Source organism: Pleurodeles waltl, chromosome 7, assembly GCF_031143425.1.
Source record: "Pleurodeles waltl isolate 20211129_DDA chromosome 7, aPleWal1.hap1.20221129, whole genome shotgun sequence".
NCBI lineage: Eukaryota > Metazoa > Chordata > Amphibia > Caudata > Salamandridae > Pleurodeles > Pleurodeles waltl.
Genome location: NC_090446.1, coordinates 976682006 through 976699314, shown reverse-complemented (window position 1 = coordinate 976699314; position 17309 = coordinate 976682006). Strand labels below are relative to the sequence as shown.

At 46.2% G+C, this 17309-nt stretch overlaps 1 protein-coding gene across 3 annotated transcripts in view; it reads left to right on the top strand.

Moving 5' to 3' along the window:
• The first annotated feature begins 3143 nt into the window (after positions 1 to 3143).
• Positions 3144 to 17309, top strand: part of SLC38A10 (solute carrier family 38 member 10) — a 242425-nt gene continuing 228259 nt past the window's right edge. Inside the window, exon 1 of one of the 3 annotated variants that reach the window (XM_069199759.1) lies at positions 3144 to 4616. In XM_069199759.1, the coding sequence (XP_069055860.1) occupies positions 4527 to 4616 (90 nt within the window). In that variant the 5' untranslated portion in view covers positions 3144 to 4526. The remainder of the gene's footprint in view (positions 4617 to 17309) is intronic. The other 2 variants (XM_069199762.1, XM_069199761.1) reach the window with 2 other exon arrangements.

Here is a 17309-nt window from a genome sequence, read left to right as displayed (position 1 = left end):
TCAGTTATCTCTAGTTCACCTCCTCTCCCGGATCTCGAGAGGAGGGCCGAACTATGTTGTCGGATCTCACAGTGCCTCCCCTGCTTGCATTTCAGTCCCTGCGCCCTCGCGCCCACGCTGCTTACTTGTTTTTGAGTCCGCGGGTCGGTCCTGGCTCCGAACTTCTGCTTCGCTCCCCATATTTCCTTCCCAGCCTCGGGGCTTGTTTTCTCCTTCGCTCGTACTCAGGGAATGTTATCACTTCCTCGTGGGGGCCGCCATTTTGTTTCGCTGCGTCAGTTCAACATCGGGTTCTGGGACTCCTCCAAGGACGGCCGCAGCGCTTCAGACTCTCGTTTATTCGGAGCTCCGGAGGCTCCCTCCAATTCCCTAGTTTGTTTTGGGCGGCTGCGGGGCCCGGGGCATCAGGATTATTGTGCGTTGGTCGTGGCTGCCGGAAGCTCCGCTTTACGTGGACTGCTCCATCGGCCTCTAGCCACGCCCCCTCGGAGGGTCACCCTCATGACATGATTCTCAATCACTCACTAACTTTGGTAGCATGGAAAATTTCAGGACAGCCTGGAGAACCCCTGGAATTTCGGAAAAAGCAGCCTAGTACATCCACCACTCTTGGGCTCCGGGAACAATGAAAGCTTATAAGTCCGCCTGGCTGGTCTGATGTAGCTGGTGTTTGGACAGGAACTCAAATCCCTTTTCAGCCGATGTAACTTTAGTCATTATTTTTTTAGCTGCTTTGGCTTCCCAAGGTAAGGCATACAGAACAGTAAATACTTATAGGTCTGCTATTTCTGCCGAGCATATTCAAGTGAATGGAAAACCTGTTGGTGAACATCCCTGGGTATGTCGTCTTTTGAAGGGAGTAAGATTTTATAATTCTCCTGCTTCTAAATATAATAATTTGTGGGATGTTGATTTAATTTTAAATTTGTTTAATTCTGGGCAAGATAACTAATTTATTTTGCTTAAATGCCTTTCAGCAAAATTAACAGCATTGCTATGTTTAGTTTCATTGAAACGTGTATCTGATGTTAAGGCTCTCGACGTATCCTCAGCGCAGTTTTCTCCTACTGGTGTGTCTTTCAGAATTCATAGAAGAACAAAAACAAATCTGTCCATGGTTCACTATCCGTTCTTTCCTTCACATCCTAAACTCTGTGTTGGAAACTGTTTGAAAATGTATATGGCAAAAACTTCAGATTTAAGAATGTCCTCCTCTCCCCAGTTGTTGATTTCCTTTTTGAAACCTTTTAAACCTGTTTCTTCTCCTACCCTTGCTCATTGGGTTAAGTGGGTTATGGTCCTCGTGGGTATTGACACCAGTTCTTTTGGAGCACATTCCGCCCAGGGTGCTATGGCTTCTAAGGCCGCCGGCCGGGTGCTCACTTGGAGGACATTCTTAGAATGGCAGACTGGTCTAATGTTTCCACTTTTAGAACTTTATATTGTAAACCAATTTCAAATGTTGCTGATTCTGTTATTAATATGCTTTAATCCAACATAATAGGAGCCTCTGGTCTTGTAATAAAATTCAGATTTTCCAAGCTTTAGTGAAGGAAAGTCTAGATTTTATTAAAGACACAGAGGAGAGTATTATCCCACTGCTTCTTGATAACCCTCCCTTTTTCTATTTCAGTGCCGGTTTCCCCTGCACCACCTAATTCATCATATGGACGTCTTTTCCACCACCAAGCTCTTTCCTCAAGACATCTCTGCATCTTCACCTCTACATGGATGCCGTCCTCTGACCTCCTTTCGTCCTCTGGAACAGCTGGACATGGTTTGTCCTTCCGTTCTGGACTTTGCGAAATACTTTTGTATGGTGTTACTGGCGGTTTCTATTGTGTTGGTTATTATTCCATTGTTCTGTTCCCTTTGACATGCTCTCGTAAGAAAAGAGGGCTTGTTGCTCACAGTTAAGACAGTTATTGTGCATACGATCTTTCTATTGGTTGTTCCTTTGTGGCTTCATATATGATACTTTTTCTTTCAAAGGTTCATGGGATATGTAGTTCTCATTTTTTTCTTGGTTGCTATTTTAATTAAATATGAGAATTCAATTGAGAGGCAAACAGATCCACTGTCATGACACAGAATTTCAAAGAAAGGTTGTTGAATACTGAAGGATGAAGACGCCAGTCGCTGGAGTCTTTTAGATGTCGGGAGCACAAATCTGCTTTGGTGTTCAGTTTGCCTGAAAGATATTGTGCTCGGACCGACAGTTTCTTTGGCTGGATCCGCTAGGGTTTTGATTTCGTTCCTCCAAGATGAGTGATGTATTTTACTGCGGAGATATTGTCAATCTTTAGAAGAATAGAACAACTCACCTTGTCCTTTGCGAAGGTCTGCAGTGCAAAGGAGCCTACAAGCACCTCTAAACAATTGATGTGCAGTATGGACTCCTTCTCTGACCATACGCCCCCAGTCAAGATGTTGCCACTTCTTGCGCCCCAACCTGTCTGGCTTTCACCGGGTTCTAATACTAGATCTGGGGCCAAAGAGAAAATTGCATAATAGGAGCCTTCGGTCTCGTAATAAAATCGGAGCCTCCGGTCCTGACATAGAATTCCACAGTGTCCAAATGAAGAACATTCAGTGACAATGATAATACAGGAAAGGTACAATAATCATAACCCAACTAGGCAATAACATTTCAGGTAAGGTGCAGTAATCATCATAACCTAACTATACATTGCCTACGGTTAACAAATATGTAACAGTTGTACAATAGGGGCACATTTCTTCTTACATGAATCCCATTACATGATCACAAATACTTTACTCGGCTTGAGCTAAAGTGCCACTCAAAACGCCACGCCTAAAATACTGAAATGTCCCATACACTTCGGAACGAGAAAAGTCACATATAAGCAAACAGAAAACTTGGTAGCTAGGTGAGAAATATGTTGGATTTTCACATCTTGGTCCTGTTTTCAGAATGATCAGTTCAACTGAAAATAACACACACTTGCTGCCTGGCCAATTCTGCTACCTTAGAAAGCAGCTAACATTCTGCTCTGGCGTTTCTCCTTTTAACTTGGAGACGTCGCAGTTTCTATTAGGTGCTTATGGCTTCGCTCCTAAGGTCAGTTAGCATTCTAGCTTCTAAAGCTCCGGTTTGCTGCTTGTCCTTCTTCACTGTCACTGTTTATTCATCTGGCGTCTCGGATCACCTGGTTTCGGCTGACGGTGGCTCGGAGGGAACCCGGAAGAGAGTGGAAGCTGTATTATGATAGAAGAAATGACAATCTGCGAGCACAAATCCTGAACACAACTGCGGACACAGCTACCCACCCCGGGGTGGGCTCCTATTCCAGGCGGAGGCTTAGACCCTTACCCCGGGGAGGGCTATCATTTCAAGGCTGAGGCTTCCTTAATTTTGAAGGGGTGCTCTTGTGGCCAAAACATATGCCTCACCCTCCGGGGAGGTCTACTATCCAAATACCCTAGAAGGGGTCCTGGCACTTCCCCTTTAAGTTTGACATTTGAGGCTGGTAAGCTGGACAGCCTGCTGAATGGAGAGTCTGGGTAGCCGGCAACGCCACGTCAGCCACAGGGGCCGGAAGGAACAGGAGAGCCCGTGACAGGACAACGTTGGCTTCAGCCAGTAGGAAAACAGCCTGTCCCCCTATGTATTTCCACAGTTCAACTTTCGCCTGTTGCACCTCGTACCACCAGGACAACAAATGGCCCACCCCCCGCCACCACTTTCTACATCCAGCGTCTTCATCCTAAAAAGTGAACAGTCCTTATTCCTTGTATAGCAGATTCCCTTCTTTCATGAGGCACCCAGCGGATATTTTGACCACCCCGTTTGCAGCTGTCCCTGGACACAACCAAAGCACGACTTGTGACATCAAAGGTGGTATTTTCCAAAAAGGACATACGTTTTGTTCATAATCCTGCACTCTACGTCTAAATCGCCCTGTAATCGCCCAGACACTCCAGCACAGAGCCCGTGACAGGAACAAACTAACTCCTCTTTGTAACTGGTCTTCCTGGCGCCCCCTCACTCCCCAGATTCCACCCTTTGTGTAGGTCATGCAAAAGCAGCCAAACGTCATCCTTGTAGTACCTGACATCCCCTGGTTCTCCATCTCCACACTGGACCCAGGTACATTTGCGATACTTCCAAGACTATTGGCTAGTTTGACCAAGCGTCATTAGTGCTAACCTAGTGCTACTGAAGAAGCGATGTAGAATAGTTGTGCTCCTTTTTTAATTCTGACTTTATCTCCATCGATCAAAAAGACGGAATCGACACCCGCTGTTGTGATGCAAAAGAATTGTGCAGACGTTTAACATTCCGGCCAGAAACTTTACTGCTAAAAATTCCAAGGCGTCTCTGTTTACGCTTTAATGAACACTGAAACTCGTACTGTGTCTGCCGTTGAACATTCTGTTTTGTCGATATTACCAAATTATTCCTTCCTGACTTGTGTTGAAGATTTCAGAGTTTGGTCGATTGTACGATTCCTGGATCACCTCTTCGTCCGTTTTTTTGGGAACCCGGCAGCAAAGGAGTAACTATGGCGGCTTCAAACTGGGGCTTGATAATGAACATAGTCAACAGCATTGTGGGAGTCAGTGTCCTCACCATGCCGTTCTGTTTCAAACAGGTGAGTTGAGGGACCACCATGTACCACCCACTTCTTTCTACGTCACTCGCACTCTTCAACGTGTGACCTTTGTATAGTATGCTGTGTGCACCCAGTCGACTTAATGGATTAATATTTTTTAATTTCCTGAAGGGGAGACGTCTTATTTGCATTATTGTTTACTTATTTGTTTAGAATCACTAACCGCAATGCCATCAAGAGTTTACCTCAGAAATAGCCCGTGGGACACTTTATAGGTAGTATTAATAGGAAACGGACAGGAAGGAGAGCTTGTGAGAAGACAACATATCCGTTATTGCATAGTAGAACCTGAGTTGCGTCTTACCAGTGGAAACAACATGACCTACGTTTGTTAGGGCATTAAAACCTAAATAATGCAAGTAACGGGTGTCGGGTTGTGTGAGGGTTTTTTCACAGTTCCTTGGGAAAATAAGTGGTTACTATACAGTGTCAACGGTGGGCTACGTCTTTTATTACTGTGAGACTGCTGTTTCATGGCCTTAACTACTATTGCATCTCAGTTGGTGACCAGGGTATTCCTTATAAGGGCCAGCAAGAATTCTAAATGGGCTTAAGTGTTTGCTGTTAACAAATGAAGTGACCACCAGGCCTCAAATTGGCAGTTGAAATAAACGTCAACACAGAAAGATAAAATGTCGAAGCTCTTTCTGGCTTCAGACATTTCATCCCAAGCATGAGGCGAGACGAAGTATCAACATTTTTGCAGTGAAACGGTAATCCTTTATTTACTGATACTAGCGTTCAAATTGTCTTTTTAAGAACCATCACTGCCCTTAGACGGCCCTCCAGACTACGGGAGCTGGGGCTTTTCGATATTTGTTATACACTCTCATCAAACTAGCATTGGCATAGCCAATGGGTCTCGCCTTTGGGACCTTATAAGTGTTTAACCATGCATCACATAGGCGCATGGTTAAGTGTTTAACCATGCAGCACAGCAACAAGAGGGCGCTGATCCCTACTCTATGTGAACTGGTCCGCGCTCAAACTCTTTGGCACTTCTGAATGGAGCTACACAGAGACTGCAAAGGGAACCTCCCATGGCTCATGAATATGTCTAGGAAATTATCCAAAAATACAATGCGAGATGTCTAGACTGATGGCTCACTTAAAATGCCTGGGACTAGGCTTAAGCAATTTTAATGGAACTTTAGGCCTAGACTATGAATTGATTTTTCTTTTGTATGCATTTCTCCAAAGAAAAAAAGACAAAAAAATAAGAATCAAGGCACACCAATAAAATACAACAGTCCTCATAAAATATTGCTCAATCCCGAAACCCCAACCATGAACGTCACATTTTCAAGGATCTTTGATTAAAACCATCCTGCATGAAAAGGCAAATGATTTGTTGAACCTGCAGTTATCAAGATGAGTATAAGAGGTCATGCAAGTTTGAATGAATTAAAATACAGTTCAACAGAAGCCACGGTGAAAGGGGGAGTTGAAGTGAGGAAGTGCTCATGAGAGCACTCAGTGGAGAAAGGGTAGCTGCTAGGATTAAAGGCAAAACTGAAACCAGATGAGAGTAGGGAGGAGGAGCTATCACATGCTTTAACAGGAGGAAGTGTGAACACAGTGTGATGACCAAAAAAATCTTCCCTTAGTGAAATCGCCTGGGAGGTAACTAAGCACACAAAGCTGTAGGGACATTTAGAAAAATGCACCAGTAAAAAGGAAGCATTTATGACGGGTACAACAAAGAACGAATGGCAATAGTGGGCGTGGTTAAAAGCCCACAGATGATATACAGCACGTCTTGCAGACAGCACATGTGTGCTGCCTAGGCTCGACCTAAAAATGGGTAAAAAAAACGTTATGTCTGCCATTTGCCCTAGTTTCATCTGCAACTCAGGGTTTCAATCATGAGCCTTCAGTGGGTCTGAATCAGTGCTGCTGGAATCTCTACCCAAAACGTAATGGCACCATACCCAAATATAAACTCATCATGGCGCAAAGGGCGATGCTTCTGTTTGGCAAGGGATATCTGAAAGCATTTATTTTCAATGGGATGCCTAGTATACTGAATCTACACGTTTTGCAGGGGATCCTGGATGCAGACTTGGGAGGATGGATGCAAACTGGGCATTAGTCATGTTCAATGGGTCCCAGGAAATGGCACAAGACTTTGCAGCCGGGTTCTACATTTGTCCATACATTCCGTAGCTCCCATGTGAGAGCTTGTACACAGTAATACTGACATAGCTGTTAAAGGTTAGGATAAGGGGTCTAGGACCTCAATACTCCACCTCACCACTCAGTTCACATAGATGGCATGAACTATAACATAAATTGTGCTCACTCTTGTTAGGTTGGAGGATCATAAGATCTATTCTCACCTCATGAAACTCCATCATAGGGAAACTCTTCTTCATGGTTCCACCCCTCTTTCTCGGTCCTTGTGATAGTTGAAACAGCACTTAAACTTAGAGGCCATCTTTAGCATAAACCCACAGTTGCAGACTTGGGTCCAATAAAAAGAACGTAAAAGGCTAAGTAACTGGTGATCACTGCATTATACAAATATTTCAGACATAGTCGGTAATTGACATGCTCTTGAAATGAACGATTTGGAATTAAAGATGGAGCCATAAGAACAGGAACAGAAGGGGACTTATGGCGACATAGACCACAATAGTGCTACCCTGAGCAAATCACAACTATAGAGAGACTTACCTGCTTTGACTGACCTGGAGAAACATTTTTGTAAGTCTTACTGTATGGTAAAAAGATCACAAACATATAAGCTTGGAATTAGAATTAAATTAAACATTTATCAATGCAGTCAGGCTCATACACCCCACCCACACTTAATATCTATGAGAGTGTATTTGTATAGCTCGAGATACTCTAAGACCCTTAGCAAAAAAACGTAAAATACGTGATTAAAAAGAGGGTCAAGTAAACTGCACCCCAATACTGTAATCTGTCCTGCAGAAACAACCCTAGAACACCTCACTCTCATATGGGTTTGACTAGCAGGTCAAGGCACTCCCCACCACCCAGAATGTAGCCAGAGGGAAACCCCAAGATCAAACACATCGCTCTCCCTGCTTTGGGATAACCTACCAGTGCAGGCAAAAGAAATATGGGACCAAGTATTTGGCATATGTGCTGTATAAAAACCACACAACAGGACACTACTTGACTGTCCCACGCTCCAGGGGCCTATGGCTTGGTTATAGACAATTAAGGTAACAAAAAATTCCAATGGCACGGATATCCAAACATGTTGAGGCATCTTGAATACCTAAGACTTCCCAGGAACTAGGTTGAACACTTGTTTAGAATCAGGGGCTCCTAAACCTTCCAACTGTTATAATGTTGCGGACTATAAGTTGAAATATACCGATCCCAATTGCTCGGAGTTGTGAGGCCAGTCCTAGCAAAAAATAATACATCTAAGTCTTCGGTCACCTGAGAAAACCCTAAAATCCTCCTCAAAATTAGACTATAAAGGCTCACATAAAGTCAGACGGAGGTTATGTACCCTTTCATTAAGTCACACCTCCTCTCTGCTGGTGAGTCACTAGCCCAAATGTTCTCTGCAGGGCCTGTGTATTACGCTTGTTGACATGTCAAGGGAGCGCAATTCTGGTGTGCCAGTAGACAGTCCCTTGAATTCTCTGACCTGTCCACATCATAACTATGATGCAGGTGATAATCTTGCCCTTCCTCTGGGCTCAGGTGACCTGGTCTTTAGATCCTTGTGGTTCCTTGGATAGGAGCTTTACTGCCGTTGTTTGGGAACGATCTGCAGAACATGTCTAAGTCCATGCATGTGTCAGCTAGTTGCGCCCTGTGTCTGTACATTGTCAGGGCAGCTGCTCAGTGGGAAGTCAAGATTTTTTTTTTGTAAACATATTTTATTGGTTTTACAATTCCACAACAACTCCCCCACTGGGGTATACAAATGCTTATTTATACAATATTTATTGACTAGTTGCTGCTTTTTGCTAGCCCATATCCACAGAGCATGGGATCCTTGGCCAGGGACAGGACAATCTGCTATTGCACATCCTTCTCAGTACAGCCTAGCCTTATCATAAACATGCTCGAAGCAAACAGTAGTGCGCACATTACTCTGGTCAGCAGACTAAAGTCATAGTTTTTCAGTTCCATTCAGCCCCATCCCACCCCCCTTGTTCCCTCGCCCCCACTCCGCCCTCCCACTCCCAGCCCTGTGCCAGTGTGTCCGGCTGCACCCAAGCCTGTATGGCATCGGGGGGCCTATTTGCTCAGTCCTGTTCATGGGACATGCATGTATTCAGGCTTCGTATCTGCCAGTGGTCTGCTGTGTAGGAAGCGCCACTGCATAATGCAGTCGGTGTAGGGTGAATAGTCAATTCCGTCTGGGGAGGCTCTAACTCCTCCTGCAGCGCTATGGCTATCTGTTCCCAAGCTGTCGTTAGGTCCGAGGAGGCCCCCTCCCCCTCGGGCCAGCTCCCGTTTCAGAACCAACCCTTCAAACTCTGCCCATCTCCTTAGCTCCCACATCCAGCTTTGGACAAGGGAAGCCATCGAATTCTTCCAATTATTTGTTAATTCCCGTTTGGCCAGGATTTACGCTAGGTCTTGGAGTTTACTAGTTGCCCTGGTCTTAGAAATGTGGGGGAACCAGTGTAACAAGCAGTGGGCTGATGTACATTCCGCTTCTCACTCAATTACTTCTGCTACATATGCAGTCACTGCCTTCCAGTATGTAATCAAATGGGGACAGGACCACAGCATGTGTGTAAAGTCTGCTGCCTCCTTTCCGCATCTAGGGCATTTCGAATTGAGTATGTGTAAGTGCTCCTGAAGTCTTTTTGGGTTAAGCTATGCCCTGTGTATGAAGTAGTAGTGTATAAGTTGAAACCTGGCATTCCTAAAGACCTTCGGGACTCTGTCTAATATCTGGTTCCAGCCCTCCTCCGGTATTAGGGTCCCCACATCTGTCTCCCATTTATGCCGTAGATCATCTAGGGGGCGCATCATTCCTGTGCGCATCGCTCTATATAGCCCAGAAATGGCTTTTAATGTGCCGACGGAGGTCAGTATGTGAGCGCTGGGTCCGTGAAGGGGTGGCTCTCCACTTCTTAGGCGCCAGTGCTTGCTAATGGTGTGTGTCAGTGCACGATACAACAGAAACTGGCCCCTTGGCAGGTCAGGAGTCTGTCGAAAGTCTTCAAACGGTAATAGATTAGTGTTGCAATAAAGGTCTCCCATCTGTAGCGCCCCCGCCTCTTCCCAAGCCACTAGTCCCTTCCAGTCTCCTGCCCCAGGAAGCCACTGCAACCAAATCATCGGTATCTCGGGTGTGTAGGGTATTGTCGTATGCATCCTATAAAGGCATCATCTCCAGCACTGGCAGATAAACTGGGCCTCCGGGTCAAGTGTTCGGTCCGATCGAATAAGGTTGAGAAATATACTAGTCAGGGACGAAACTGGGGGGGCCGTTCTGTTCCTGTCCTCTAGTGTTGTCCTGCTCTCTGCCATCCACCTGGTAAGCCACTGCAGCTGGGCTGCCAAATAATAGATCTCAAGATCTGGGACCTCCAGGCCCCCTTTTGCTCTAGGTCGCTTTAAAGTGGTTAGAGCCACTCTGCGTCTCCCGTCTCCCCATATGAATGCCGTAAGCAAGGAGTTGAGTTCCCAGAACGCCGTGGCCGGGATCGAAAGCGGTAGTGCTGCAAAATAATATAATAGTCGTGGCAACACTATCATCTTGATGAGTGCTATTCGCCCAGCCACGGAAATTGGGAGTGTTCCCCAGAAGTCCATGTTGGTTTTCAGTGACCTTATGGCTCCCCCAATGTTACTCTTAAAAACGTTCGCCCTTGTGTGATATATTCTCACTCCCAGGTACGACATGCTGGGTGCCCATGTCACATTCCCCAGCCCCTAGGTGTCCTGCGATTCTCCTGCAGCGGGAACAAGTACGATTTCTGCCAGTTCACCTGCAGGCCTGTTAAGTGGCCAAATAGTGCTAGGAGGGCACGAGCTCCCCTAAGGTCTGAATCAGTGTCTTGCATAAATAGAAGGAGATCATCTGCGTACAGCATTATTTTGTGAGGTGGGTTCCCCTGTGTCAGTCCCTGATACCAATCAGCGGTTCTAGCGTGGGCAGCCAGTGGTTCTATCGCCAAAGCAAATAATAAGGGTGAAAGCGGGCAACCCTGTCTAGTGCCCCTCTCTACTGGATATTGTTCAGAGATCATTACCCCGGCTCTAACCCTCGCTTTCGGCTCTGTATACGGCAGTTTCGTCCATTTGAGGAAGCCCTCCCCCAGGCCCATACAAGCAAGGACAGCATATAAATAGTCCCTTTCTAAGCTGTCAAATGCTTTTTCTGTGTCTACTGCCAGTATGGTTGCCGTGACTGCCTGTGGGGCAACATTATCCAGGATATTAATAACTCAACGGATATTCTGGTCAGTATTCCTAGTAGGAATGAAGCCCACCTGGTCTCTGTGCACCAGTCGGGTCATGTATGGGAGTAAGCTGGTCGCTAGTATGCGGCTTAGGATCTTAAAGTCCTAGTTCAGCATAGACAGGGGCCTATAAGCTCTGCTATCGTCTGGCGGTTTACCCGGCTTTAATAGTGGGATTATCAGTGCTTCTTTTGTGGAGTTTGGGAGGAGTCTAGCTTTGCATGCTTGGTTAAATAATTGCACTAGCTTAGGGGTCAGGTCTTGCTCGTAGGCGGCATAGAACTCTGTTGGCAGTCCACCTGTACCTGGGGTTTTCCCCCTCGCCAGGCCTTTGATGGCATTTTTAACTTCTGAAGGCGCTATGTCGCCCCCCAGTGCAGTGCTCCCTCCTCACTGAGGCCTCTACTTGGTAAGTATCTTAAGAAGGACTGTATGTCATCCCCCGCCCGTGTGGTACACTAGTATATAGTGCCACGTAATATTTAAAAAAAAGTGCTGATTGATTTCGTCTTGTCAATACAGTCTAGCTCCTTGAGGGGTCTTGATCTCTAATATGGGGTTTCTTTGCTTTGCGGGGTTGACCAGCCATGCCAATAGTGCTCCCGCTTTATCCCTTTCTGTATGTGCCTTCATCATATAGTTTTTATAATCAAAGCATTTGAGCCTCTCTGTGTTGATTGCAACTCTCTCCCTGGCCTCAGTCACTCCTTCTCGCATCTCAGGGTGTTCCAGACTTACTTTTTTATCGTATTCGCAGGTCAGTTTCCGCCGTCTCTTTCTCTTTTAGCAGTGTTTTCCTAATCCCCATAGATGCAGCAATGCATTGGCCCCTGATCACTACCTTGAACGCTTCCCACAATATCTGGGGGGAGGGGGACAGCGCCTCGTTGTCATCAAAATAATGTGTAATGTGTTCCCGTATTTGAGTCCGGTACACCGGGTCCTCTAGGGAGTCTATCTTTAGGCGGCAGGTAGGTATATTCGTGGTCACCTTTTCCCATGTCAGTGATAGTAAGATAGGGTTGTGATCCGAGACTGTGCGTCCTAGGTATTCCACCTCACTAATCTGGGCCTGCATATCAGTTGTGCATAAAAAGGTGTCCAGTCGGACGTGTAAATCATGTACTGCTGAGTAGGAGTATTCCCTAGTGCTTGGGTTAAGGTGCCTCCATGAATCTAGCAAATGCCATTCTGCCTGCCAACCCTGAATTTTTTTCGCTAATGTGTTGACTGGTGAGTCCCGCAGTGGTGGGTGGGATCTAACTAATTCAGGGCTTGCCACACAATTAAAGTTCTCCCCCCCCCCCCCCCCATTAGTGCTGTCTGGAGGAGGTGGGGGGCCAGTGTCCGTGAGAGGCGGTCTAGGAATCTGCTTTGATCCACGTTTTGTGCGTAGATATTTATAGGCGCTATGTCTCGTCCCACCAAGCGGCCTGTAACTACCACAAAGCGTCCCTCTGGGTCCATTAATGTGCTTGTCATTTGGAATGGTACTCCCGCTCGTATCCAGATTAGGGTACCTCACGCATAGGCTGAATATGTTGTGTAAATTGCCTGGCCCCTCCACCTTCTCTGCAGTGCCCTTCCCTCTGCCGCTGTCAAGTGCGTTTCTTGTAACATTGCTATGTGTGCTCCTCCCCTCTGTAAATATGAGTATAGTTTATAACAGTTAGCCATGGTATGCATTCCCCTTATGTTCCAGGAGAGCACCTTGTGTTTTCCGATGTCATCCATATCCAATCAAGCATTCTGATCTGTTTATGCACGTACGCGTCTCCTGAAGCTGGCACACCTTAGTATCTTTCTTTCCCTTAACTATTAATCGGGCATGACAGCAGGCGGGCAGTGCAGTAGCTGTTAACTGTAACTTCCCCAACTCCCCTCCCAGGACAGGTGTAGAAACAGCCCCCATCCAAACTTTTACCAGCTAGAACCAGTAATTAAAGGGTGGGTGAGAGTACTTCTCCAACCGCGTGGAGCCCACAGCTCCTCAGTCTCCCAGTCATTGTTCCAGATAGTTCAGCCATGCATTTGACAATGGGTTCCAATTCATGTACAGCAACTGGGCCCCAGTCAAACTACACGAGTCTTGCCTATATAGTCATATTATGTCGTCGGACGTTCCAGGCGTCACCACCGGCATTTCTGTGCTGAGTGCCATCGAGCTCCTGGGCAGTCAAGATATTAGTCTTTCGGACAGAGCATGGCAACAGGGCACTTTGTTCTGGTCAAAGGCATCATCCCAACCTAAGCAATAGCTCTATCTTGCCTCTTCTCAACCTGTGCTGCAGAGCTTCATTCTGAAGTTACAAAGTATTGGCTTCTCAGGGGCAGGGTTATCTTTCTGTTGGGAGAATCACTTCTTGCCAATGTCAGCAGTTGTGAGAAACTGTTCGCAGAGGCAGGAAAAGGTGCACCCTTCAAAAAGTTTGACTACCTTCAAACTTCCCATCGGACAAGATGGAAGTCCTCATCTTTGGCTTCACCCCCTCCACATGGGATGACTCCTGGTGGCCTGCCCCTCTCAGAACCGCTCTGACTCCCATGCATGCAACCTAGGATTCATCTTGGACCCCTCACTATCCATGACCCAGCAAGTCAACGCCATTTCCTCCTCCTGCTTCAACACCCTCAGAATGCTCCGAAAGATCTACAAATGGATACCCACCGAAACAAGAAGAACAGTCACCCAAGCACTCGTAAGCAGCAGGCTGGACTACGGCAATGCCTTTACGCAGGAACCATGGCCAAACTCCAGAAGAGGCTGCAACGCATCCAGAACACCTCCGCACGCCTCATCCTGGACGTCCCCTGCTGCTGCCACATCACAGACCACCTGAAAAACCTGCACTGGCTCCCAGTCAACAAGAGAATCACCTTCAAACTCCTCACCCACGCTCACAAACCACTGCCCAGCACCGGACCAGAATACCTCAACAGACAACTCTCCTTCTACACCCGACCCGTCATCTCCGCTCCTCCGACCTCGCCCTCGCAACAGTCCCACGTGTCTGCAGAACTACAACCGGCGGTAGATCATTCTCGCACCTCGCCGCCAAAACGTGGAACACTCTTCCCACCCACCTGCGCCAGACCAAAGACCTCCTTACCTTCAGGAAACTTCTCAAGACCTTGCTGTTAAAGCAGTAGCAGGGCCTCCCCCCCTCTTCTCCCTCCTCTTCAGCGCCTTGAGACCCTCACAGGTGAGTAGTGCGCTTTACAAATTCCTGATAAATTGATTGATCGGAAGCCTGCCATTGCAGAGCGTGTCCTTACAGGCATAATTTTGAGCTTCCTACACTGAAATGAGAGGGCAGCAGCAAATGTACAAGGGAATGTCTTGTGTAAAGTCAGGGGCCAGTGATCCCAGGTGGGGCAGAGCTGCCCATGCATCCAAAACTGTTTCAACCAGGATCTCAAAAGTTAGAGGTAATTTTGGATCTTTCTGTGTTGGACAAGTTACCTTGCTGCTACTAAAATAGTTCAAAAGGAAAAATCTTATGTTGTAAGCAAGTCACTCAGGGAACATGTATATACAACCAGGCTATCGTCCTGGTACTATGTAAGAATAATGTTACAGCTATTCATTGTTATGCTCGTTAAATTTTAATTGTAATATAGTATAATCATTCTATCTGTGAGAAACTTGATTTTATTATATAATTAATCATTTCATTGTAATTAGTTGGAAATGGTATGCTCTTGACTCTCCTTAGAATGTGATGAGTAGTGGACTAGCTGGGAGTTTACCTTGGAATGTTGAGTCAGTGAGGATCTGGATGGCCGATGAGGAGTTGGTGAATAAAGTTCCTGTCTAGAAGTGTTGTCTCCTGTTCATCATTACAACATCTTGAGGTATTAAATCTAAAAGACTGAGTTCTGGAGTCCCTCAACAAATTATCTTTAGTGTTTCAACCAGGCAGTTTTGCAAGGCAAGATCACTTTTCTGAATATGAATCACAAACAAGAAACCATACACTGATGAAACTACTAGTTCCTGAGAGGTTCATGCCTCGGGGTTACTCCAAGGACAAGGGAACTGAACCCCTTCTTTCCTGCTCTATAAACTGTCATCACATACCTTTTTCCAGGAATTTAGCTGGAGTAGGAAAATGCGAAAGGGGATGAAAAGACGGGTCGAGGTAGGTCTTTATGAGGAGGAGGCACAATGTTTTTTTCTTTTAAAACTTAGATGACACCACATTAGTAGATGATGGGCGAATGGCAATATGGTGCACACAGGGAACCCATATCAGAGAGTTTTAAAGCCAAATTTATTTCATGCTAGGCCATATTCTTCTGGCTGGCACACACACAGGGGCATGGGCACTGCATGGGAGATGTCCACGTTCTAGTTCAGTAAGGTTACCTCGGGTCAGTGCAGCAGCCTCTCCTCGCAAAGTTCCATTTGGATTGCAAGGACGGAGTCCTTTGGCAGAGAGCAGTAACTCTTTTGTCAGCATGCCAGTGCAACTATTTGCATCAAAAGCAACATCATGCTCTGTTTTCACCAAAGTGGCCCAAATGGAAATAGGGGCAGACTCATTTGTACAAGCGCCATAAGTTAGAAGGTACTGATTTGGCTCATCACTTTCTGGGCTGTATTGCCGTTCACCACCACCACCACAGCAATAGTTTAAAGACTGCTTGAGTAAACTCCGAAGTGTTAAAAAAAGAAAATAAACTTGCACTAGAAGACTAGCGGTGTTTAATATCAATTCAGGCAAATAGCCTGACATACCGATTTTTTTGTAGATACTACACATGGAGTATGAGTGTTAAACCCCATTCAGGAAGCCACAGCGCAAGGAGAGGCTACTGAGCCACACTTTGGCATTCAGACTGTTTACCACTGCTGCCATGTGGCCTACTCCAATATGGCTCTGGCCTGGAAGCTTCACCAAGTACAAGCCTTCGCGCACTTAACTGAGTAGTTGCGAGGGCGAGCATTCTCACGGAAGTTTGTGCGGAGGTACTCAGACTTGGGAATCAATACCATCCCTGCAGCAGCGCAATAAGAACAATGATCAGTGCTTCTCTTCGTAGAAAAGATGGGTACTTTATTACACAGAAAACATAGGATTCCACTATACAGCCAATAATGCATGCATATGAGGTTCAAGGTTGTGAGTCTTTGTGCCCTTAGTTTTCTGCCGTCTAGTCTTCCACCTGTCTCTAGTGCCCACCCTTAAACTGTGTTCCCTCTTCCCAGGTGGTTCAGAGATTGTTGTAGATCTGTGGGTGCAGATTTTGCCCCCCAGTGTTAGTACTAGCACTCAGTTTCTAAGGCCAAAGCCTGTTCAGGTGTTCAGCAAGTTTGTAGGGGCAGCCCTGGGCTGTGTTTGGCCTTCCTGCGGCAGCGGGACTCACCGGCTAAAGGGAGCTTCCCAATGGCATGCAGCAGTCTCCTCTAGGGCTGCGTGCCAGCATGTCACCCGATGGGTCATGGCTGGAGTGGAGGCTTCTTTTGGGAGGGTAGCAGGCTGCAGATCACAGTTCACGCCTGCACTCTGGTGGATATTTTTTCATGGTGTGGCTGACTATGATGCTCCATTGAGTACTTTGTTTCAGTTTGAGGGCAAAACAGATGACAGTTCTTTGGTGCAGTGGAAGACAGCATGATCTTCACCACACAGTGCCTTGAGGTGACGATTTCTAATCTTCACAAAGCACTCCCAGGGCACCTGTGTGGTCACTTAATCTTCAGGACTGGTACTGACTAAACAAGACACTTAGCAGTACCCTGTCATTATGAAGGTGTCCTTGGTGTGCCCCTTCAAGGTCAAGCTTGGGTTCAGAACCTATCGTTGTCAAAAGACCAGGCTTATATCTATGTGGGCACAAAGGATTAGTGTGTGGCATGACCAGAAATATTTAAAAAAAAGAGAATCACAGGTATGTAGTTTGGGCATGCGGAGCAGCGGACATGACTGTACATCATGCAGGGAACAATACCTTCCCAACAGTTACTAAACATTCACTTTACCTGTTTTTTTTTATTGTTGTAGTTTTTAAGAAAATGTGGCTGTTAGTGCAAAAGTACTCAGCCAATAAACAAAATCTCTCTTCAACAGGCTTTTTTTTCCACATCTTGCTCACAGCTGTACTTACTTTTTTTCTGTTCTTCTTTTCAATCCTACCCTCTCTCATTTATTTGGTCATCCAACACTGCGCTGGGTTGTCTGCGGTGCAAACTCCAGCTGAAGCAGTGTTTTAAACTGGCTGGTACTGTCAGTTACTGAGTGCTTGCACTTCTGTA